Consider the following 24,001-nt stretch of genomic DNA (forward strand, 5'->3'; position numbering starts at 1 on the left):
GATGTTGAGCAGCTTTTCATGTATTTCTTGGCCATCTGTATGTCTTCTTTGGAGAAATGTCTATTTAGGTCTTCTGCCCATTTTTGGATTGGGTTTGTTTTTTTTTTTAATATCGAGCTGCATGAGCTGTTTATATATTTTGGAAATTAATCCATTGTCCATTGATTTGTTTGCAAATATTTTCTCCCATTCTGAGGGTTGTCTTTTCCTCTTGTTTATGGTTTCCTTTGCTGTGCAAAAGCTTTGAAATTTCATTAGGTCCCATTTGTTTATTTTTGTTTTTATTTCCATTACTCTATGAGGTGGATCAAAAAAGATCTTGCTGTGATTCATGTCAAAGTGTGTTCTTCCTGTGTTTTCCTCTAAGAGTTTTATAGTGTCTGGTCTTACATTTAGGTCTCTAATCCATTTTGAGTTTATTTTTGTGTATGGTGTTAGGGAGTGTTCTAATTTCATTCTTTTACATGTAGCTGTCCAGTTTTCCCAGCACCACTTATTGAAGAGACTGTCTTTTCTCCATTGTATATCCTTGCCTCCTTTGTCATAGATTAGTTGACCATAGGTGCCTGGGTTTATCTCTGGGCTTTCTGTCTTGTTCCATTGATCTATGTTTCTGTTTTTGTGCCAGTACCATATTGTCTTGATTACTGTAGCTTTGTAGTATAGTCTGAAGTTAGGGAGTCTGATTCCTCCAGCTCCATTTTTTTCCCTCAAGACTGCTTTGGCTATTCAGGGTCTTTTGTGTCTCCATACAAATTTTAAGATTTTTTTGTTCTAGTTCCGTAAAAAATGCCATTGGTAATTTGATAGGGATTGCATTGAATCTGTAGATTGCTTTGGGTAGTATAGTCATTTTCACAATATTGATTCTTCCAATCCAAGAACATGGTATATCTCTCCATCTGTTGGTATCATCTTTAATTTCTTTCATCAGTGTCTTATAGTTTTCTGCATACAGGTCTTTTGTCTCCTTAGGTAGGTTTATTCCTAGGTATTTTATTCTTTTTGTTGCAGTGGTAAATGGGAGTGTTTCCCTAATTTCTCTTTCAGATATTTCATCATTAGTGTATAGGAATGCAAGAGATTTCTGTGCATTAATTTTGTATCCTGAAACTTTACCAAATTCATTGATCAGCTCTAGTTGTTTTCTGGTGGCATCTTTAGGATTCTCTATGTATAGTATCATGTCATCTGCAAACAGTGACAGTTTTACTTCTTCTTTTCCAATTTGTATTTCTTTTATTTCTTTTTCTTCTCTGATTGCCGAGGCTAGGACTTCCAAAACTATGTTGAATAATAGCAGTGAGAGTGGACATCCTTGTCTTGTTCCTGATTGTAGAGGAAATGCTTTCAGTTTTTCACCATTGAGAATGATGTTTGCTGTGGGTTTGTCACATATGGCCTTTATTATGTTGAGGTAGGTTCCCTCTATGCCCACTTTCTGGAGAGTTTTTATTATAAATGGGTGTTGAATTTTGTCAAAAGCTTTTTCTGCATCTATTGAGATGATCATATGGTTTTTTTTTTTTTTTTTTTTTTTTTTTTTTTTTTTTGTGGTACGCGGGCCTCTCACTGTTGTGGCCTCTCCCGTTGCGGAGCACAGGCTCTGGACACGTAGGCTCAGCGGCCATGGCTCACGGGCCCAGCCGCTCTGCGGCATGCGGGATCTTCCCGGACCGGGGCACGAACCCTTGTCCCCTGCATCGGCAGGCGGACTCTCAACCACTGCGCCACCAGGGAAGCCCGATCATATGGTTTTTATTCTTCAGTTTGTTAATATGGTGTATCACATTGATTGATTTGCGTATATTGAAGAATCCTTGCATCCCTGGGATAAATCCCACTTGATCGTGGTGTATGATCCTTTTAATGTGTTGTTGGATTCTGTTTGCTAGTATTTTGTTGAAGATTTTTGCATCTATATTCATCAGTGATATTGGTCTGTAATTTTCTTTTTTTGTAGTATCTTTGTCTGGTTTTGGTATCAGTGTGATGGTGGCCTCGCAGAATGAGTTTGGGAGTGTTCCTTCCTCCACAATTTTTTGGAAGAGTTTGGGAAGGATGCGTGTTAGCTGTTCTCTAAATATTTGATAGAATTTGCCTGTGAAGCCGTCTGGTCCTGGACTTTTGTTTGTTGGAAGATTTTAAATCACAGTTTCAATTTCATTACTTGTGATTGGTCTGTTCATATTTTCTATTTCTTCCTGGTTCAGTCTTGGAAGGTTATACCTTTCTAAGAATTTGTCCATTTCTTCCAGCTTGTCCATTTTATTGGCATAGAATTGCTTGTAGTAGTCTCTTAGGATGCTTTGTATTTCTGTGGTGTCTGTTGTAACTTCTCCTTTTTCATTTTTAATTTTATTGATTTGAGTCCTCTCCTTCTTTTTCTTTATGAGTCTGGCTAATGGTTTATCAATTTTGTTTATCTTCTCAAAGAACCAGCTTTTAGTTTTATTGATCTTCGCTATTGTTTTCTTTGTTTCTATGTCATTTATTTCTGCTCTCATCTTTATGATTTCTTTCCTTCTGCTAACTTTGGGTTTTGTTTGTTCTTCTTTCTTTAGTTTTTTTAGGTGTAAAGTTAGATTATTTATTTGAGATTTTTCTTGTTTCTTGAGGTAGGCTTGTATAGCTATAAAATTCCCTCTTAGAACTGCTTTTGCTGCATCCCATAGGTTTTGGATTGTCATGTTTTCATTGTCACTTGTCTCTAGGTATTTCTTGATTTCCTCTTTGATTTCTTCAGTGGTCTCTTGGTTATTTAGTAACGTAGTGTTTAGCCTCCATGTGTTTGTGTTTTTTACTTTTTTTCCCCCTATAATTCATTTCTAATCTCGTAGCATTGTGGTCAGAAAAGATGCTTGATATGATTTCAATTTTCTTAAATTTACTGAGGCTTGGTTTGTGACCCAAGATGTGATCTGTGCTGGAGAATGTTCCATGCGCACTTGAGAAGAAAGTGCAATCTGCTGTTTTTGGATAGAATGTCCTATAAATATCAATTAAACCTATCTGGTCTATTGTGTCATTTAAAGCTTCTGTTTCCTTATTTATTTTCATTTTGGATAATCTGTCCATTGGTGTAACTGAGGTGTTAAAGTCCCCCACTGTTATTGTGTTACTGTCAATTTCCCCTTTTACAGCTGTTAACAGTTGCCTTATGTCTTGAGGTGCTCCTATGTTGGGTGCATATATATTTATAATTGTTATATCTTCTTGGATTGATCCCTTCATCATTATGTAGTGTCCTTCCTTGTCTCTTGTAACATTCTTTATTTTAAAGTCTATTTTATCTGATATGAGTATTGCTACTCCAGCTTTCTTTTTTTTTTTTTTTTTTGCGGTACACTGTGGCCTCTCCCATTGCAGAGCACAGGCTCCAGGCTCCAGACACGCAGGCTCAGCGGCCATGGCTCATGGGCCTAGCCGCTCTGCAGCATGTGGGATCTTCCCGGACCGGGGCACGAACCCATGTCCCCTGCATCGGCAGGCGGACTCTCAATCACTGCGCCACTAGGGAAGCCCGAGGCAGGGCCTTTGAGAGGCGATTAAGTCATGAGCATGGAGCCCTTGTTATTAGGATTTGTTCTGGTAGAAAAGAGGCCCCAAAGAGCTAGGTTGTCCCTTGCACCATGTGAGGACACAGTGAGAGGTGACCACCTGCAAACCAGGAGGAAGGCCTTCCCCAGAGCCCAACCATGCCGGCACCCTGATCTTGGAGTCCCAGCCTCCAGAACTGTGAGAAATGTCTGTGGTTTATAAGCCACCCAGTCTTTGGTATTTTGTTATAGCAGCCCAAATGGACAGGTCCTCACCATTTCTGAAAAGTCGGAATTTAAGGCCCAGATTATTGTCATCAAATTATTTCATATAGTATAGCTTGTCTTTTAAGAATGGCTTTATTATTTGCTTTATATCATATTTACAAAAATTATTTAGACATAGCTCCATACTTAGCTGATTTACATTTTCACTGCCAGTTCTTTTATGGCACAACTTCCCCATTCTCAAATGCTTAATTCTGACTCATCCTTCTATTAAATGGGGTTCATTGATTTGAATTTTTTTAGGTAGAATATGGGAGAGGTGCATTTTTCTGAATCCTTCCTTATTTTAGATTCTCTTTTTGTTTCCTACCATCTACGGACAACATTCTGGCTAGGTGTAATAGTTTAGGTCAAGAATTTTTTTCTTCATAGCAAACTTCCAGTTATAAAATAAATGTCATGGGGATGTAATGTACAGCATGATGACTATAGTTAGTAATACTGTACTGCATATTTGAAAGTTGCTAAAAGAATAAATCTTAAAAGTTCTCATCACAAGAAAAAAGTTGTGACTATGTATGGTGATGGACGTTAACTAGACTTATTGTGGGTATCATTTCACAATACATACAAATATCAGATCATTATGTTGTACACCTGAAACTAATATAAAGTTATATGTCAATTATATATTAACTAAAAATAAATAAAAAAATAAATATTTTCATCAAAAATTTCTGAAAACCACCCATTTTATCCTGGAAAAAGTTCAGTGCTGCAGAGTAGAAGTTTGAAAATTGACTGATTTATATCCTTTTTTGTTTGTTAAAATTTTTTTTAATCCTTTTAATTAAAAGCATTGCCAGGATATGTCCAGGTGTATATTCTTTTTATAAATTTTGCCTATAAAACATGACTGTTGATTTGTATATTCCAGACTTTATTCAGCCCAGGAAATTTTTCTTCAATTATATCTTTATTACTTCTAGTGCAGTTTTGTTCCTTCATGAACAACACAGATATATTCTTTTACTTGGCCTCCTTATTTAAATTATTATCTCTTTTAAAATATTTACTTGCTTATCCCTGCATTCTATAATACTCACCCAAATTTACCCTTTTTACCACTGGTGTACTTTTCCATATGGTTAGTTTTCCTCTTTGCTGCTTCTAATGCAGAATTGAAATATGTTATCGCATCTTTATCCCTCCAAAATAATCCCATAGCTCTTCTAGCTCTCTTTCTGTCTCAGTATGATCATAATGGATTTCTGCCAGTTTTACAGAAGGAATGTCATTTTTCTTTCTATTGACGCTGAAGTTTTTGAAAAAGTTTCTTCTGGACATACTCTTGAGTCTTCAGAATAGTGTTCTCTTTTCATGTCCTGCAGTATACTTTCAGTCTGTCTCTTTTCTTTATGTATTCATCTTTGAATGAGAAGATTAATCCAGACCCAGGGATGGGCAAATAACAGACTATACAGCTTGCCTTTGGAACGGTTAGCTATCCCCTTGGGTGCTACTTGAATATCCTTCTTAGATCTATAGTTGGAGAGATGGCTGATTATTCTTCCCACTTCCTAGCTCCATTCCCAGGGTTAATGACATACACAAAGTTTGGCCCTGTTGGGTTGAGGTGTGATTTTCTTCTATCTGCAATGCAAAAAAACCTATAACCCCCAACTGTCCAAAAAATGCCCCAACAGGCTCTTCTTGTCTTCCCCACATCTTTCAAAACTTGATTTTTACCAACTCTATTCCACCTTCAGGATGCAGAGGGTCCCTGGCAGGGACTCTCCCCACCGTCTTCCACATCTTGTACTATTGGTTGCTTGAAAGTTGTAGTCTCTAAAAGGATACAGAAAGATTTTGGGGGTGCATGTGTGTGTGTATAAAGCTGTACTCTGGCTGCCTGAAAAGGTGTCACTTGTGGGCTTCCCTGGTGGCGCAGTGGTTGGGAGTCTGCCTGCCGATGCAGGGGACATGGGTTCGTGCCCCAGTCCGGGAAGATCCCACATGCTGCGGAGCGGCTGGTCCCGTGAGCCATGGCCGCTGAGCCTGTGCGTTCGGAGCCTGTGCTCCACAACGGGAGAGGCCATAACAGTGAGAGGCCCGCGTACTGAAAAAAAAAAAAAAAAAAAAAAAAGATGTCACTTGTGTAGTAGAGGATAGCTGGTCAGTTTTAAGATTAGTCCAGTCTCTGAGTCAAGGAGCAGGAGTGTAGAAGAAAAGAACTCTCTCTTTATTGACTTTCAAAGAATTGAATCTCCTCTCTTTCATGAGATAAAGCATGAATAGATCACTCACTGTTTCTCACAAGCCAGTCGTGTCTGCTTCTGATATTGAGTTGATTCTGATATTGGGTTGTAATCAGTCCTATCTTTCTGAGGTTGTGGTGAGTGTTCACCATTCCTTGTAAATCATTTTTGGTGGGAAATAGATGCTACCAGAGAGACACTGTTTTGTATTAGCTTCACACATTGTTCTTGAGGTTCAGTCCTCAGAACCTACCAGGGATTCCAGGAGCCCTTTGGATAAAGGCTTCCCTTGTCAGCACTTTACTTTCTCCTACACCTGAATAATCAAAAGATAGAAAAAAAGAGTGAGCGAAGACAGCACAGTTGATCTGGTAACCCCCATTGCTAGGAAAGCTTGCCTAACTCCCCAGGGCTTTGGGTAAGGAAGTAGGAAGTATCTTCTTGTGTTTTCCATTCCAATGGGCAGGCCAGAACAGACCATGGAGTTTCAGACATGACCTGGAGGTCAGGGAATCTGCTATTTAAACTTTCGTAACACCTAGTGCATTATCGGTCGCCCAAAGGCATTGCAGAATATTGGTGGTAATAATAGCAGTCAGAAACCTGCCATTCTACCTGGAAGATGTGCACATCATTCCCACTGTCATCTCCAGAACTTTCTTCAACACAAGTGCCTGAAGGGAAACTTTCTCTGTTCCAAAGTAGAACATTATAGAGATGGGGGATGGGCAACTGATGACACGACTGAGATTCCCAATGGTTAGTGGATCTTCCTCCAGAAATGATTGCATAAGAACAGTAATGAGGATGATCTTTTCTGAAATTAGGAGAGTCACCAGCACACACTAATTGATTAAATCATTTTAATTTAATCACTTCCTTACCCAACACAAAATTATTGAACCCCTACTGCACACCTACTGTCTTCACTGCTCATGGAATGCATTTGGAGAGACACACAAAGATCTCATTTTTACCAGGCCGCACGGTAACCCTCTCTTCTCCCTAAAAAGCACTCCTTCCGCCAATTAGAGCAGGTAACGAATTAGACAACAATGAGGAGGAAAGTGCAGGGGAGAAGGGAAAAAGATCATTCTAGAAGATGTTACCAAATGTGCATTATCCCTAGAAAGAAGGTTCCAGCCCTGTGGTTAGTTTGTCACATAAGGGTTGGGGTCTGAGAAGGAGCACTTTGGACAAGTAAACAGAACAGTTCCAAACCTGGGAGGAAGTGGGAGATGAAGGTGGGTGGTGCTTTGCTTAGAACAATGTTTCTGAGATGTGAGAGGATCACGGGGCAGAGGGGTGGCCAGACCTGGAGCTACTGCTGAAAGGGCGGAGGAAAGGGTGTTGAAGACAAACTCGTTTGCCTCACAGCTGTGCCTGCGGTTGTCTGAGGACCTTTGAGAAACATTCCCATCCTCCCCATGCCTCGTACAAGGCGCCCAGATGTTCTGATTTAGGCGCAACAGGCCTTTCCCACTTGACATTCTCCCACAAATTTTCTTCGTGTTCTCCCCAGGCCCTGTTCCCCACCTACACCCCTCCCCCTACCATCTCCCCACCTCATTTTCTCCTTTTGCTTAGCCAAGTTATTTCTGTTTGCAAAACTGCTAACCCTTTATCTCTTCTATTATTGTTTCTCATGAGGAACTTTTCTGGACTTACCAGGTTTGGCCACTGGATTCTACCCTTTCACCCTGTTTTCCCTGGGGGCAAAGCAGAGCAAGAAAGCCTCACCTACTGAAAGGAGCAGTGTCTTCTCCAGGTGAATTTGCTTATTAAACTGTGAGTCGATCATCCATGGTGGCCATTTTTCTATTTTGCATGAGGGTCCAGGGCAGGGTGTGTTGCCAGCTGTCATATAAGGACAAAAAGCAGTCTTTGAACAGACCTAGTGCCGCCCCTTGCCATAGTCAGGTACCTATGAGCACTCTATGTCCTGTGTGTTCTTTAATCCTCACCATAATCTTGGGAGGCAGGTTTCGTTAAGTAGGGTTTTCAGTGTAAGTATGTCCCAAATATTGAGCAAGACATACTTACGTTAAAATATGTTCTCACTGCCTGAAATGCAAATTTAAGTGTGTATCCTGTCTTTGTTTGCTAACTCTGGCAACTGTTCATGAAGCCCAAACTGCAGATGAGGTCATGTGACTTGCTCGGGGAGCTGGATAATGCTAGCTTCTTACTCCTGTCCTTCCCCATCTCCACCACTCCAGCAGTCCAAACAGAGGAAAAAACGAAAGAAAATATTATTTAAAGCGAATGAATATTCTCTGGCCCTCTGCCCACGGACCATTTCATTATGTCATCTGTTGTCAGCAGCAACCTGACAGCAGTGAAATTCAGTAGAGGGCACAGTGATGAACTGATACTTCGGCTGAATCCCAACCAGAATTTTGACTTTTCTGAAGGGATGTGGCAAAGCAGAAGCCCAGAGGCCTTGGCATCCGCAGCCATGAATAACCGCCCTGGCTTTGGCACCAACTCAATCTATGAACCAAGCTACCTCTGTTAATTCTTTTATGAGTTTTAGTTTCTTTGTTGAAAAGTTGAGGCTGGGACTACTGACCTGCATTCTTCTCAGGACCAGGTCATGCAGTGTGGCCCAGCATCTGGTACCAGGTAGACCTGGGTTTGAATCCCAGCTCTGCCACTTACCAACTGTGTGACCTGCAGCAAGTTACTTAATCTCTCTGTGCCTTGGCTTTCTCACCTATAAAATGGAGATAATGCTAGTACAAAAGAGAATGAAGGCTGTGGTTTGGAGGCAAGGCTTACTAATTAATTCTTTTATTCAAACAAGTACTGAATTGCCAACCTAGTCAAATCCTCCTATAAAGAGCTCTGGTCAGGGGCTATGAATGAATGCCTAGCTCTGTTTGAGGAGCAACTAGGAATACCAAAGGAGCAGAAAACCTGACTTATGCCCAGAAGGACCAAAGATCCCACGGAAGGAGACCAGTTGTACCCAGGTGAAACAACAAGACCACAAAATCAAGGGTGTGATGATTCAGCGCAAATCAGGCAGGAGGCTAAGGAGGTATGAATAGTAATCGAGTCTTATGCTTTTATACCCATTGCAATTTATCAAAGGCATTTCCAGACATTTCAGGTGAGGTAATGAGCATTCAGAATGAGGAAGGGACTGGATCAGGGAAGCTTCTAGAAGGCAGGGGATCCTTTGAGCAGTCATAGATTTGGATTGGAAGATGGCATTTCTGGTAGGACAAGGCCAGAATGCAAAGGTGGGGGAGTTGGTGACACCCAGTGGGACAGCAGAGGAGTTGAAGTGGGCCTACAAGGAGACTGAAGCCGGGCCTTTGCCCTTGCTTTTCCCTCAGGTAGTCGTACAGCTGGCTTCTCAATGTTCAGGACTTAGCTTATGTTACTCCATCACAAGTACCTTTCCTGGCCACCTGAAGTGGCTTGTGTCCCCCCCACCTGTCTCTCTATGTCATGTCACCCTGTTTTATTTTTTATTACACTTTTTTGTTTAATGAAATTATTCTATTTGTAACATCTTATTGTTCATTCTGTCTCCCCTAATGGAATGAAATCTTCATGCAAGCAAGAACATTGAGTCCATAGCAGATGCTCAAAGAGTATTTGTTGGAGGAATGCATGAGCAGGTAGATAGATGGCTGAGAATTCTAGTTTAAGAATTAGGATTTTATAGGAAATTATGAGGACTTCAGTATAACCTGTATAGAGGTACACTTTATGTCCCCAGAAGGGCCCTTTGTGACAGGAGTCAGTGAGTGGTCCTTCCCTTTCCTCTTTGCTTAAAATGAGTCCGGAGGGTGATGGGAGTTTGGGGGAGTGTCTATGGGTGAAGGCAGGGGCTGGGTTTCAGAGCCTCTCAATCTGCAGCTGTGTTAGGGCAGTGGTTCTCATCCTGGCTTCCCATTCAAGCCCTGGGGAAATTAAAAAATTCCCAATTCCCAGGCTGCACCCCTGAGTCCAATAAAATCCAAATCTTTGGGGTGAGGCCCAGGCTCAGCATTCTGTAAGCTTCCCTGGCGATTCCACTGTGCAGCCAAGGGTGGAAAGCACTCTGCTGGGTACCACTCACATCTCTTACAAACTTCAGGCATGATTAACTGGCCTCTTTTATTCATAATAAGACATAAAGTAGAAACCAATAACTCTTCTTTTGATCTTCCTTACAGACACCCTGCCCAGAGGTGAAGTGAAGCCAGCTAGGTTCTTGGGTACATTTGTATGTTTGATAATGTGTTTAGAATTAGCCATCCGTTTCCGTCCACTGGGGTAGACCAGTTCTAGCCAGGTCTCACATGTCATCCTGGTGAAACATTATTTTGGGGACTGGTGGCTGGCAGTCCTGAGCTGGCCTCTGTTCTGCTGGCCCCATCAGCTGGCTCAGCTCCAGCCTCCACTTTCGCTGCCCTTGTGGTGGCCCATGGCCCAACTTCTGTTTATCACATCTTCAGCAATGCTGGGGACCTAGAGTGACTTAATATGGTTGATATTCGTTACATGTCACATGGAAGATGCCAAGCCGACATCACCAGCAAATCTCATGTCCCTACTCCCCAGCTGGCCCAGGTTGAGGGGCCTGGTGAAGGCAGGTGGCCTGAGGTCTCCCTCTTGGAAAGGGGCTGTTGAAACTGCCTTAAGTCATCTTAGAACTTGCCTTTGAGACCTGTTTTGCTGAGTGTCATCCCGTCCTCCATCCTCTGTGTGCCAAGATCTATGTGAATCTTCTTGGGCTGAGTATGCCATGTGACCTCTGATGAAGTCAAACATCTGGGCAATTAATCTATAGACCTGCTTCTAATTGGACTAATTGGCATAGAATTAGTAGAGCTGCAGAGAGACCTGCTGCTCCTGTCTCAGTGCCAAACAAAAGAAGCAACCAGTCAGTCATTCAGGCAGTAGATGCCCTGGAGCAGTTCGAGACCCATTTTGCTCATTAGCCAAATGTCTACTTGCCCCATTCCCCTCTCCTCCCCCCTCTCCTCACAAACGTTTGCTTCAGAATGTGATTTTCATGAATCATGTCCATGTGTCTTGTTTTGGAAACCATGAGTAACTGCTATAAACATAGCATCGAATCTCCCTGTTCTTTGGGTGTCCCGAGATTTATAGTGGTCATGGTGGCTAATTGATTAATTAGTCCTTCACTTAACAAACACATTGAATGAGGCCTTTGTAAACGGATCCTTATTGAGCACCTACTATGTGTCAGTCACTGTTCAAGTCACTAGGGATACAGTTTGGAAGGCAGGCAATAGATAAGCAGAACAAATAAATGAATAACTAGAGATGAGATGATTTGGGGTGATGATAAGTGTTATAAAGGCAGCACTGTGATAGAGAAGAGGATGGAGGAAAAGGTTAGATATGAAATAATCTAGTGGTCAGGGCTGGCAGGGTGGTGAGGGATATAGAGAATTGCTGTGTGTGTTGGGGCTGGAAGGCTGAGGAAGATGTGGTCCTTCATCTCACAGAGCTCCTGGTCTAGTTGGGGATATGGACAAAGAATGATGAAGAATAATACACTAAGTGCTCTGATGGAACTGTGTAAAAGGGAGTGCTTAGAGGGGGAGACTAGCTACATGAGGGTGGGGCAGGCAAGGCAAGATTGTGATGCTGCAACAGAAAGGAAACTTGGAAGTCAAAGGGTAAAGCTGCCTGGAAGGGCCTCCCTGGTGGCGCAAGTGGTTGGGAGTCCGCCTGCCGATGCAGGGGATACGGGTTCGTGCCCCGGTCTGGGAGGATCCCATATGCCGCGGAGCGGCTGGGCCCGTGAGCCATGGCCCGTGAGCCATGGCCGCTGAGCCTGCGCGTCCGGAGCCTGCGCGTCCGGAGCCTGTGCTCCGCAGCGGGGGAGGCCACAACAGTGAGAGGCCCGCATACCGCAAAAAAAAAATAAATAAAAAAAGCTGCCTGGAAAAAGAGAAGAAGAAAATTGTGTTAGGTGTTCATTTGTTCAACCACATTTTATTGAGCACCTACAATGTGCCAGACATTGTTCTAGGTGCGGGGTTACAGCGGTGAATAACAGAGAAAAAGTCCCTGCCCTCCTTGAACTTATATTCTAATGGGGGGTGTAGACAATGAATATGTAAACAAATAAGATAACTATGGATGGTGACAACGGTTATGAAGACGATACAAGATAATGTTAAAGGGAAAGTTTGGGTGTGTTTTGAGGGCAGTGTTGGGAATGGGACTAGTCAGGATGGCCAACTTAAGCCTCTGGAGGGGGAGACGTACACTGCGATCGGATCACGGGGCAGTCTGGGAGAAGGGGTGTCCTAGGTGGAGAAAACTGCAGGTACAGAAGTCCTGAGGCAGGAAGAAGCATGACAAGTTTGAGGAGCAGAAAAAAGGTCAGTGTGGCCGGTGCCTGGTGAATGATGGGGGAGAGTGGAGGTTCCAGAAGGAGTCAGAGAGGAAGCAACCAGGGAAGCAGGAAACCCAGATATGAAGCCATTGTAGGGATTCAGGATAGAGAGGATGGAGGCTTGACCTGGAGTGAGAGCTTTGGAGGTGATAAAACATGGAAAGTCGAAGCTATTTTGAGTAACAGAACTAATAGGACCTGCCCCATGGTCCTTGAGGATTGAGGGATGAAAGGAAACAAAGAGACTTTGGTTTGAACAACTGGGTAGCTGGGAGTGGTTACTGAGATCAGGAAGACCAGGAAGGGAACAGATCTTGTGGGAGAAATCAAGATTTTTCTTTGGATGCATTTAGTATGAGATGCTAGTTGGACATCCCCGTGGAGAGGAAGCATAAAGGCTTGAGGTGTGAGAGTGGCAAACCCTTCTGGGAGCCTGGGGACAGTGTGGGAGAGAGCAGTAAGGAGAACTGCAATGCTGGCTGTGGGGTGGGAAATAGCCTGGAGAAGGGACGCGACTGTAGGTGGGGAGACCACCCCGGTCTGTCTTGTTAGTCCAGGTGGGAAAATGTGGGGTTCCTGAATCCATCTGGCATTTGCAACTTAGATTTGCTTCCTCGTGCAATAGACTGCTTTGAGATTCCATTTCAGGGGTCATGGCCATCTAGCACAGAGAATGGGGGGACTTGGCTAGACAAAAATTTATCCAGTGTATAGGGAGCTCTTGGCATGGGTCCATCTCTGTGCTAAGGGCTTCTGATACGTAATCTCATTTAACCCTCACCAAGATCCTACTAGGTAGGTTCGGCTCCTCCGCTTATACATGAACAGGTTGTTGCTGTTGTTTTTGGTAAACTCAAAATGACACTGAGTAAGTGACCTCTAAAGACGTCTCTTATTAGCAGGCAGTCTCCTTGTTTCTCCTGGAGGTGTATTGTTGTCATCTATGAAGGCTCTTTTGCTTCTGGTCCTTAAGTAGGGAAGCTTCTGAACTGTTATCACCCCTATTTTACAGATGAGGAAACTGAGTCTCAGGAGAGCAAGGTGGCTTCCCAAAACAGCACAGCCTGTGAATGGAGCCACCTGGAGCCTCTCCCGGGTCTTTCTGTCTCCTCAGCCCCTCCCTGCTCTTAATCACTGCACAGAGGGTTAGGTATCCAGAGACAGAGGAGGCAATGGTGGTGCCTTGGAAAGAAAAGCCTGTGTGATCATCACAGACAAATTAGTATTTCAGAAGGAAGAAAAGATACGTACAGAATGGAAACCCGCTTATCTGCCACACTGGATAAGGGCAATTGGCCATTTTATTTAAGCCAGAAGCAGAGAATCCTTATAATAAAACATACATAATTTTATTTTTCATATAAAGCATTCAAATGTACACTGATTTACTGAAAACTTTTTCTTTGCAGATGAGCCACTGATGGGCATCAGTGTTGTCGTTCAGTCTTTTTATTTTATTTTATTTATTATTATTTTTTTTTTGCTGTACGCGGGCTTCTCACTGTTGTGGCCTCTCCCATTGCTCCGGATGCGCAGGCTCAGTGGCTATGGCTCACGGGCCCAGCCGATCCGTGGCATGTGGGATCTTCCCGGACCGGGGCACGAACCCGTGTCCCCTGCATCGGCAGGCGGACTCTCAACCACTGCGCCACCAGGGAAGCCCAGTCTTTTTATTTTAAATGCAACACACCTTTATCTAGTCTTTCCAAAGCATTTGATTTAGCTTTCATAGAAACAAGAAGTCTTTCCTTTTGTACTTATAGTTGACTGACTTATTTAATATTGAATTAAATTATGTAATTACAATAGTGAGTACAACAGGTATAGACAGGTTAGGGAACAAATACAATGCACTCTTGCAAAATACACGATCCACCAGAAGGGAGGGCTTCCCACCCAGTGCCCCACAAGCCACCAGCCTTCAGAGCATCCAGGACCTCCACTAATAGACTTTATAGAGAGTACGGGGCATGTTACTTCATCTGGCAAATAGGTTAAGTGAGATTCATTTAAAAGAACTCCTACTGATAGAAATACATATACAGTGCATATTTGTATGTGCCAGACACTTGAATGAAATACTTGTATGGAAATGATTTTGCTTTTCTAATTCTTTTTTTCTTCTGGCTCTACCATTTCCAAAGACTGGTTCTAATTTGAACTGGTTTGGTAGGATTTTAAAAACAACAACTTTGATTTTGTTTTCGGTGTAGTTAAAAAAAATTAATACTTGGGTTGGGTTCAGAGTTCAGCCAGTTAGTGTGTCCATTTTGGTTTGTGAGTCATATTATCCTGGGCCACATTACTCACAGCGAGGAATGATTCAAAACCAGTGCTTTTTTTCTTCTAGCCCAGAGTCTAAAAATGCTTCAGGCCTCTTTTGTTCTGAGACATCCTTGTTCTAAGGAATCCTAAAGTTACACTTATAGGGGAAAAAAAAATCATTTTCAGGAAGAGACTGACATAAGAACCCACTGTCTCTTCATTCTAGTGCCGAAGATGGCCTTTATTTCCCTTTCCTTTGTTGGCTGAACATTATTTTGAACTCACTGGAAGTTGGTTGCCTTAGGAACAGAAGACTTGAGTATTTCTGGATTGGTCACAATGGAGCCATGGAGCATTCTCTTCAGAACCTAAGGATATTTCCTTGGGTACCTGGTAGTGGAGGCCCATTCAGACATGGACTACCCTTTCTCCCCAGATCTGGGCACAAACTCTGCCATACAAAATGGAAATACCGTCAATCAGTGGCACATGCAGGGCACTGTGTAGTTTTCTTTGCTTCTTCCCCCATGGCTCCTTTTTCTAGGAGCTTCCCTCCCACTCTCTTGTCTCATTGTGATGTTTTCAAGATGTCAAATATCCTACTAGCATGAACCGTGTGGTACTGAATGAAAGCTGAAGACATGTCTAACTTAATATAGATACAGGTGGATTTATGTCTATGTCTACATCTACATCTATACCTATACAGCTATATCTATATCATCTACCTACATATATGTATAAATATAGATAAGTGTGTATACATGGGTTAGTATATACACTTATATTTCCTAGCTCTGTCCACTGAGTGGGCCTAGAAGCAATTAGCACACCCAGTGCCCAGATTTTGTTTTCTAATATCATTCTCCCATAAAAGGACCAGGGCTTCTTGGAGAAATGGCAGATTCTAGGGCTGGGGAAGGGAATATGCAAAATGAGCCTGGAGCACCTTATAGTACCAGAAACAAAAGAAGTACTCAAGAAGCAAAGTGAGGGGGTCAGTCAGAGGGACACAGGAACCAACTGAAAAAGCTCCCAGTAGACAAAGCTGGAGCAATTTGAGCAACAAAATGAATAGTATAGTCTTGGATTATAACCCAAAGTACAAAATAAGTATTCATAAGTCTATAGTGATATAAATGAATGATTGAATAAATAAATAAATGGGGGAGAACAGACAAACCTGAACAGAAGAATCCCAGATAATGTAGCTACTGCCCCCTCCAGGAGGTAGAACATAGCTCTCTGCCCCTGAAGTATGGGACGTGCACAGTGACTTCCTTTTAATGAGTACAGTGGAGAAACCTGACAGTCACTACCTGAGCCAGAAGATCAGCGTCAGCAGTGTTAAGTCACCTTGATGGCATGTACCCTTGTACCCTTGTATCCTTGACAATGCTGTGATGGGAATAGCCCCTTACCTTTGTGACCTTCCAGACAAACCCATAACCCCAGTCTAGCCGTGAGAAAAATATCAGACAAACCCAAATGGAAGGACATTCTACAAAATACCTGCCCAGTACTCCTCAGCATTGTCAAGGTCAACAGAAACAAGGAAAGTTTGAGGAACTGTCACAGTCTAGAGGAGCCTAAAGGCACATAACAACTAAATGTAATGTGGTATTCTCATGGGACCCCGGCACAGAGAAATGACATTAGGTAAAAACTAAGGAAATGTGAATCAAGTATTGACTTTACTCAATTATAACGTATCCATATTAGTTCATAAGTTGTGACAGATGTACACTATTAATGCTACATCTGGGAAACCGGGCGTGGGATCTATGGGAACTATCTGTAATATAATTACAACTTTTCTGTAAACCTAAAATTTACAGAAATAAAATAAATAAAACGTTTCTTTTGAAACCCTGTCTCCCTGCCCCCACCCCACCCACTTTTCTTTCCCTTGACCCTCTCTTAACATAATGGTCACCGCTCTGTGCCCTGGTCATGCAAGAAATTGTAGTAGCACAAGCAGGCAGGCTTGTCATCTCTCTGCATACAATGTGGCAGCTCCTGCTTGTTGGTATGGAGAGCCGAATACCACTTCTGGTTTCCTGGCACCCTTATTTCTTGACTTATCTAGTTTCTGGGGGCTTATCTGAGGCATTTTTATGGGCTGTAGTGTGGTCTGGGAAGTAGCTAGTTTGCAGCCTGGAGGAGTCCTGTGCATCGGTCTTTTGCTGCTGCAGGAGCCAGACTCTGCACTGCTGGGGCAGGGACCCAGTGCCCTCTGGGTGAGGATGGCGGGGTGTTCTGGGGGCTGACACATCTAACTCGGATTGGGCTGACGTCTTCCTGAAGGCAGCCCGATATCCTTCTTCTGCGCCACCATCTGTCTCCGTATATGGGGCATAACCTCTATCTCCTCTTCTGGACCGTTATTCTCGTCTCCTTTTTCTTTTTAATCTTCACTTTTTTTTTTTTTTTTTTTTTTTTTTTGTGGTACGCAAGCCTCTCACTGTTGTGGCCTCTCCCGTTGCGGAGCACAGGCTCCGGACGCGCAGGCTCAGCGGCCATGGCTCACGGGCCCAGCTGCTCCGCGGCATGTGGGATCTTCCCGGACCGGGGCACGAACCCGTGTCCCCTGTATCAGCAGGCAGACTCTCAACCACTGCGCCACCAGGGAAGCCCTAATCTTCACTTTTAAACACTCTCCTTAGATGTACAGGGATCGATTATATGGCTCTATTGATTATTTGCCAAGAGGGGCAGAATCTAAATATTTTTTAGAATAAGAAGCTGGTAACGGGCATTTTGTCCAGGGAAGAGTCTCTTGAATGGCCTCTCACAGGTAAAATAGATTACTTACAGTTCCAGGACCAGTCCATACGGTACCTCGGTGAAAATTAGTGGAAGGCGCCCTCTCTAGGCAGCTGTAGTCCTGCAGGCAAAATCTGATGGAGGGACTAGGGCTGGGTTTCAGGTCCCAAACATCCCCTCCACCAGGCAGCCTTGTGCAGTAGACAACATACACAACCATTCATTGTGCCCCTGAGATGTATGGTAGGTAGCAACACTTTGTCCTGGGGGAACAGTGTTCAGGATAATCACTTCTTATGCAGGTACCTGGGGACAGGATACAAATCGTCTCGGGAGTCCCCTGGAAGAAATGGGATGGAAACTCACACCAAATGGAGCACTGGCATCGGCTCCTATGGGTTCATGGGAGCCAGTTGTTAATTTTTCATGAATTTGATGAGCTGGTGTTAATCATAGTCATTATTAAAAATTAAATTATGTCGGGCTTCCCTGGTGGCGCAGTGGTTGAGAGTCCGCCTGCCGATGCAGGAGACACGGGTTCGTGCCCCGGTCCGGGAAGATCCCACATGCCGCGGAGCGGCTGGGCCCGTGAGTCATGGCCGCCGAGCCTGCGCGTCCGGAGCCCGTGCTCCGCAACGGGAGAGGCCACGACAGTGAGAGGCCCTCGTACCACAAAAAACAAAAACAAAATTAAATTATGTAAACCTACAATTAAATTATATTGATAAAAATGTAATAGATACTCAAAATTTATTACTTTCTAATTACTTACTACATGTTACGATCATCTGTGCTCTTGAAGTTTTTTGCATCTCTTGTATATGTGTGGTGGAAAGACTGTATACAGGTGTGCTACTCCCATCTTTTCTGAACCCTGTGTTCGGTGACATCATAGCGGTAGCTTGAATTGGCTACGGTGGGAGTATTTACACCATGGAAATCAGCAAGTGCTGCAGATCAGCTACCCCTCCCCCAAGAGGGCTAATTTTTAAACATTTACCAACATACCACAACCCTTCAGTGCGATCCAGTGGAATCCAGTGTTTCTAGAAACTCTCTGATATGTCACATGGTTCTGATTAAGTCACCTTGTGGGAAAGGACACCAAAATCCTCTTAGAAAAGCTCAACCAGGAGAAGAGAGAGGTTGGGCTGATCTGGGACTGTGCGTGGGTGATACCACTGCTCGATCACTCCATCCCAGTCATACTGGGAGCCATGAGGATAAGAAGAGGTGAAACCTTGGAGCCTGAATGTGGGGCTCCCGCACGGGAAAGGCACTTGGAGTAAGACCCAGACACCTTACCGTGTGAGGCCGTGCTCCGTTTAGGCCCTAACTGCCTTGCTGACCACCCCTCGCCCTGCCTTCATTCACAGAGCATCAACCATGCTGACCACCCAGGGGGTTCCGAGACCACCCCTGCGCTTTCCCACGTCATCCCAAGTTGTCCTGATCTGTCCTCTAGGCCTGAAATCCCCCCCACCTAATATATGGATGATTCCCTGTTATTCCTTGGGTCTTAATGCTCAATTCTCCCTCCCCTGAGAGGCGGGCCCTGGCTGCTACATTTAAAGTGGTTCCCTTCTCCCTTCTTCCCACCCAGCCCCCCGTCACCCTCCATCACAGCACCCACTTCATTCCTTTAATGCTTGGTATTGTAACCTGTGATTCTTTTCTTTTTTAAAAATTTACTGCAAAAACTCTTGAGCTTTATTAAGTTAGAAAATTTACAACCAATAGCATAATCAGTAAAACATTGACATGTCATGTCAACCTGTGATTATTTTCTAGCTCGGTATGTTTACTTGGTAAATGTCTGTCTCCCCCTGGACAGGAAGCTCTGTGAGGGCAGGACCAGGTGTGATCGGCTCACCTTTGGGTCCTCAACGCCCAGCAGATTCTCAGTTCATGCTCATTGAGGGATTGGAATAGGCATGAGACAGCTGCCCTCCAGCCCCTTGGATTTGGCGATCCTGAGTCCGGGTGAGGGAAGAGCCTAGAATAAAAAAGAGAAAAATGACAAAGTGCAGTTTGCCTCAAGGCGGAGGCCCCAGAAGTCTGGTTAGGTGGTGTCGCCATGCAGCAGAAGGCAGTCTGTGGGTGGTGGTGGAGGCAGGTATTTTGCCCCTTTGATGTGGTTAAGGCCCATGCCAGGTGAGTCACGGCGGGGTGAGCCAGTCAGGGTCCAGAACAGAATTTCATGGGGAAATGGATGGTGAGTTACCACGTGCACCCACAGGACCTGCTCTCCCCGTGCAGCCCTGGAGGAAGGATTCAGACCCCCTCCCCACCTACCCGAACACCCCGGTGGCAGGAGCTAGGATTCCCCCAGTGGCCCTGGCGGAAGTAGGTGGGTGGACTGGGTGACAGGGCTGTGCAGCGGGAGGGTGACAAGGCAGGGTTGCTCTCCCCCCTTCCTCTACCTTTGTCCTCTCCTCCTTCCCCATCCCCAGGCAGGCCCTGCCCTCTGAGTGTAGGGGCCTGGGGAGAAGGGAGGGGCGCCTGGGCCGGGCAGGGGTGTATGGAAGGGAAGAGGAGGAAATTCCTGACCATGAGGACAGGGAGGGTGGGACACTCTGGGGACAGACCAGACTGGGGAGTTCTCTTGTGAGGCAGCCCCCAGGTCAAGCGTGGAAACTGGCTTCTGCCTGTGAGTGGTGTCCAACAGTCAGAGAGGTGCCTGGTGCCTGGAGCAGCAAGCTCTGGAGAAAGCACGCATGGACGTGAGCTAATTGGCTAAGAGCTCAGACATCAGGGTCAGAAGGACTTGCGTTTGAATTCTGGCCCTGAGTCTTCCTGTGTGTGACCTTGAGCAAATGACTTTGCTTCTCCATCTTACTCAGCCTGTTTCCTCCCCTGTGAAATCCCTTTCCTCTCTTCTCCAGGTCAGTCATGGCCTTCAACAGCCATCAAAGGATGGCTGTTTTTAATAGGTCTCTTTTCAGTCCACTGGTTTGTTTTTCTGTCTTTACTATAAGCTCAGATCCCGAGAACTGGTTGTTTTCGTTTGTTTTTTAAAAGACAACAAATGAACATGAGTGTGTTTTGTCACTGAACCATTTTACGTGTTAAAGCTCATAATGACAGCAGTGTCTGTTAGGTAGATAAACCATTATGTTGAGGATACAGATGTTAACATAACTTCTTAATTTGTTGATCATGCTTTTACAGCCGCTGGAAAGACACAGCACAGCGTCCTTGGGCTGGTATGCTCTGTGTTGATTACACCACCAAAGTGATTTCCCAAGACCCAAATCTGATCATGTTCTCACTCATTTAAACATCTCCAATGACCACCCTTGCCCAGAGGACCCAGCTCACACTTGGAAGGCAAAACCACGGCTGATGTGACCCAAACATACGCTTCATCACCTGCCTCCCCGACCCTCTCCTTCCTTTCACCACATCTGTGCCCCAGGAGAATGGATTTCAGCGCCTCCTGAACGCATCCTGCTCTCTCATGTTTCCAAGCCTCTACCCGTGTGCTTCTTTCTTTGTTTTTCTGGAAAGTTTCTATGTATTCAAAACCCAGCACAACTGCATCTCTGTAAAGCATTCCCCAGTTCCCCCAGGCAGAGCACTGTGTTCCCTCTTCTTACTCATGGGTAGAGAGGTTTACATGCCTGTATCAATGCACTTACAGCATCTGATGAATGTTGGAGGCATCCGTCTACACTACTGGCCTGGGAATGAACTGCCCAAGGTGTGGCCAGTGTTCTCTTTATCTTTGTATCCCCAGAGTGCCCAGCACAGTGATTGGCACATAGTAGGAACTTAAGCAGGTGAATGAATACAGACCCATTTCCATGTACTTTGTGTTATTTTTCCAAGAAAAGCGGTTACTAGGATGGATTCTGGAGTCCACCAGCCCTGAATTCAAATCTCGGTTCTGTCATTTGTGAATGAGTTTAGCCAGATTACTTAATGTCTCAGTTGCTTCAGCTCATAAATGGGAGTAATATTAACCTCATAGGGACGTTGGGAAAATTAAGTATGAAAGTAAGCTACTTAGCAGTGCCAGGCACAAATCATCATCCAGTGAACGATAACTATAATTACTGGACCAAAGTGTCTGTGTTCTCATGACAGACCCCTTTATGTGTAGCAGCACGTGGCTATGAGACAAACACCTTGGAACAGAGATGCTATCGGTGCAGAATCAATCCATTTGAGAGTCAGACCATTAACCTTGATCCTGTTGGCACTGTGCCCAGCCTAATTGTATTTGAAGATCCGAGGGAAGACTCAAGTGGCTCAGATGTCTAGAGAAGCAAGAAAAACCATTTAAACCAGGTAGCAGATCAGGGAATTTTACCTCTCGTTACGTTTCGAATAGGCAAGTCAGTTGTTTCCTTGCTGCTGGCCTTTGTGGCTGTCCTTGGTGATTATTAATAAATGTAACTGTTTGCATTTTCCAAATATGTTGAAATTTCACAAGTCATTTATTTACAGGACGAACACCAAAGCAAATCAACCCAGTCTTTGGAAAAACAGGTGATGTAGGCGTAATCCACATCTTCAGTTAACATGGAGGATTTGAAATTGAGCACACAGAAGGAAAATGAATGAATTGCTTACTTTGGTCTTTCTTGTACTTCAACCATTTGCTCTTTACCCAGAACATACATATCCCTGTGTGATACATATTCTTTTAAATGTTTTATTACGAAGGCATAGTTTTTCATCAACTGCAGATTTCATCTGTGCTCAGAAAGCATTCAGTGACTACCCTCAAGGAAGATTAAGAGGCAGCCCAGATACTCGCTAAACCAGCATTCAGGGTGATCCAGTCAAGCGTCTTGAGCCTGCTGCCCTTAACTTAAACAGTTTGCGTTTTACCCCTAGGGAATAAAGACACAGACCTACTTGAGAATGGACTTGAGGATATGGGGAGGGGGAAGGGTAAGCTGTGACAAAGCGAAAGAGAGGCATGGACATATATACACTACCAAACGTGAGGTAGATAGATAGTGGGAAGCAGCCGCAGAGCACAGGGAGATCAGCTCGGTGCTTTGTGACCGCATGGAGGGGTGGGATGGGGAGGGTGGGAGGGAGGGAGATGCATGAGGGAAGGGATGTGGGAACAGATGTATATGTATGACTGATTCACTTTGTTATAAAGCAGAAACTAATTTAAAAAAAAATTTAAAAAAAAAACCAAAAAAAACCCCAGTTTGCCCTGGCCGCATGGCTCACGCTGCCAAGGAGATAAACCAGGCCCCGTGAGGGTGTTTCGTGCTGGAGTGGCTTTTGCAAATCTGGTTTGGGGGGTGGGGCTCTTGACAAAGGTGGTTCCTCCCTGTGCTCCTGCTGTGCTGGCTCGGTTCAGTGCAAGAGGGCCACCAGGAGTTTCTGGAAGTCCCCAGAGGTGTCTGAGCGAACCACGTCAGAGAGAGACTTGTGATACTTCTCTTGGAACTTGGCTTTTATCCCCTGAAGGTCCACCTGTAGGAGAGATGACAGCAGCAACTGGGACATTTATGGCGTTTTCACCATAAGCACAGGCAGCCGCTGTTCTGAGCACGTCATTCTCACTTGCTCATTAATGCCTCAAAGCAACCCTGCAGAGTCGGAGTTATTATTCTTCCTATCTCGTGGCTGAGAATAGGAAAGCTGAGTTCAGTGTCTGTGTGTCTGTTCCAGTAAAACTTTGTTTATGGACACTAAAACGTGAATTTCATATGACTTTATGTGTTACAAAAATATTATTTTTCCTTTGAGTTTTTTACAGTTACTTTAAAATAATCATTTTCAGGTAACAGGACTGTACAAAAACAGGTGGTGGGCCTGATTTGGCTTGCAGGCCACAGTTTGCTGACTCTTAGTGTAAGGTTAAGAAAATTGTCAGCAGTTTGAAATGACACCTTTTTTTTTTTTTTCTCTTGTACCCGGATCAGCAAGGACATTAGTGCCAAACAACAAAATTCAATTCATTATCAATGTTTAGGACTTATTTTGAATCTATGGTTGACCCTCCCTTGAGCAATACAGGAATTAGGAACGCAGACGCCCCCCCGCTGCCACCCCGTGCAGTCTAGAATCTGTGTATTGCTATATCTCTGCCTCAAAAACAAAGGAATTTTTTTTTTTTTTTTTTTTTTTTTTTGCGGTATGCGGGCCTCTCACTGTTGTGGCCTCCCCCGTTGCGGAGTACAGGCTCCGGACGCGCAGGCTCCGGACGCGCAGGCTCAGCGGCCATGGCTCACGGGCCCAGCCGCTCCGCGGCATATGGGATCCTCCCAGACCATGGGATCCTCCCAGACCATGGGATCCTCCCAGACCGGGGCACGAACCCGTATCCCCTGCATCGGCAGGCGGACTCTCAACCACTTGCGCCACCAGGGAGGCCCAAAACAAAGGAATTTGATCAATGACTCACCCAAGGGCAGGAAGCTGAAATAGTTTGGATAGAATCAGGCCTCAAACCCTAGTTCTTTTGATTCTACATATTGTGATCTCTATGGAGCACAAACTTCTCCCCACACTTAGTTAATTTAAAGATCCATAAAATGAAAATACAGGTACTGTTATTTACTGAAAAAATCTGCATATGGGTGCACCCACACCATTCA

At 44.3% G+C, this 24,001-nt stretch overlaps 1 protein-coding gene across 1 annotated transcript in view; it reads right to left on the reverse strand.

Annotated features, from left to right (window-relative positions):
- Positions 1–22,754: 22,754 nt before the first annotated feature.
- The window catches only part of ANXA13 (annexin A13), a 55,727-nt gene continuing 54,480 nt past the window's right edge, over positions 22,755–24,001 (reverse strand). The window contains exon 12 of the mRNA XM_060116239.1: positions 22,755–22,874. Coding sequence (XP_059972222.1) covers positions 22,755–22,874 — 120 coding nt within the window. The remainder of the gene's footprint in view (positions 22,875–24,001) is intronic.

Source organism: Mesoplodon densirostris, chromosome 13, assembly GCF_025265405.1.
Source record: "Mesoplodon densirostris isolate mMesDen1 chromosome 13, mMesDen1 primary haplotype, whole genome shotgun sequence".
In the NCBI taxonomy this organism is placed as follows: domain Eukaryota; kingdom Metazoa; phylum Chordata; class Mammalia; order Artiodactyla; family Ziphiidae; genus Mesoplodon; species Mesoplodon densirostris.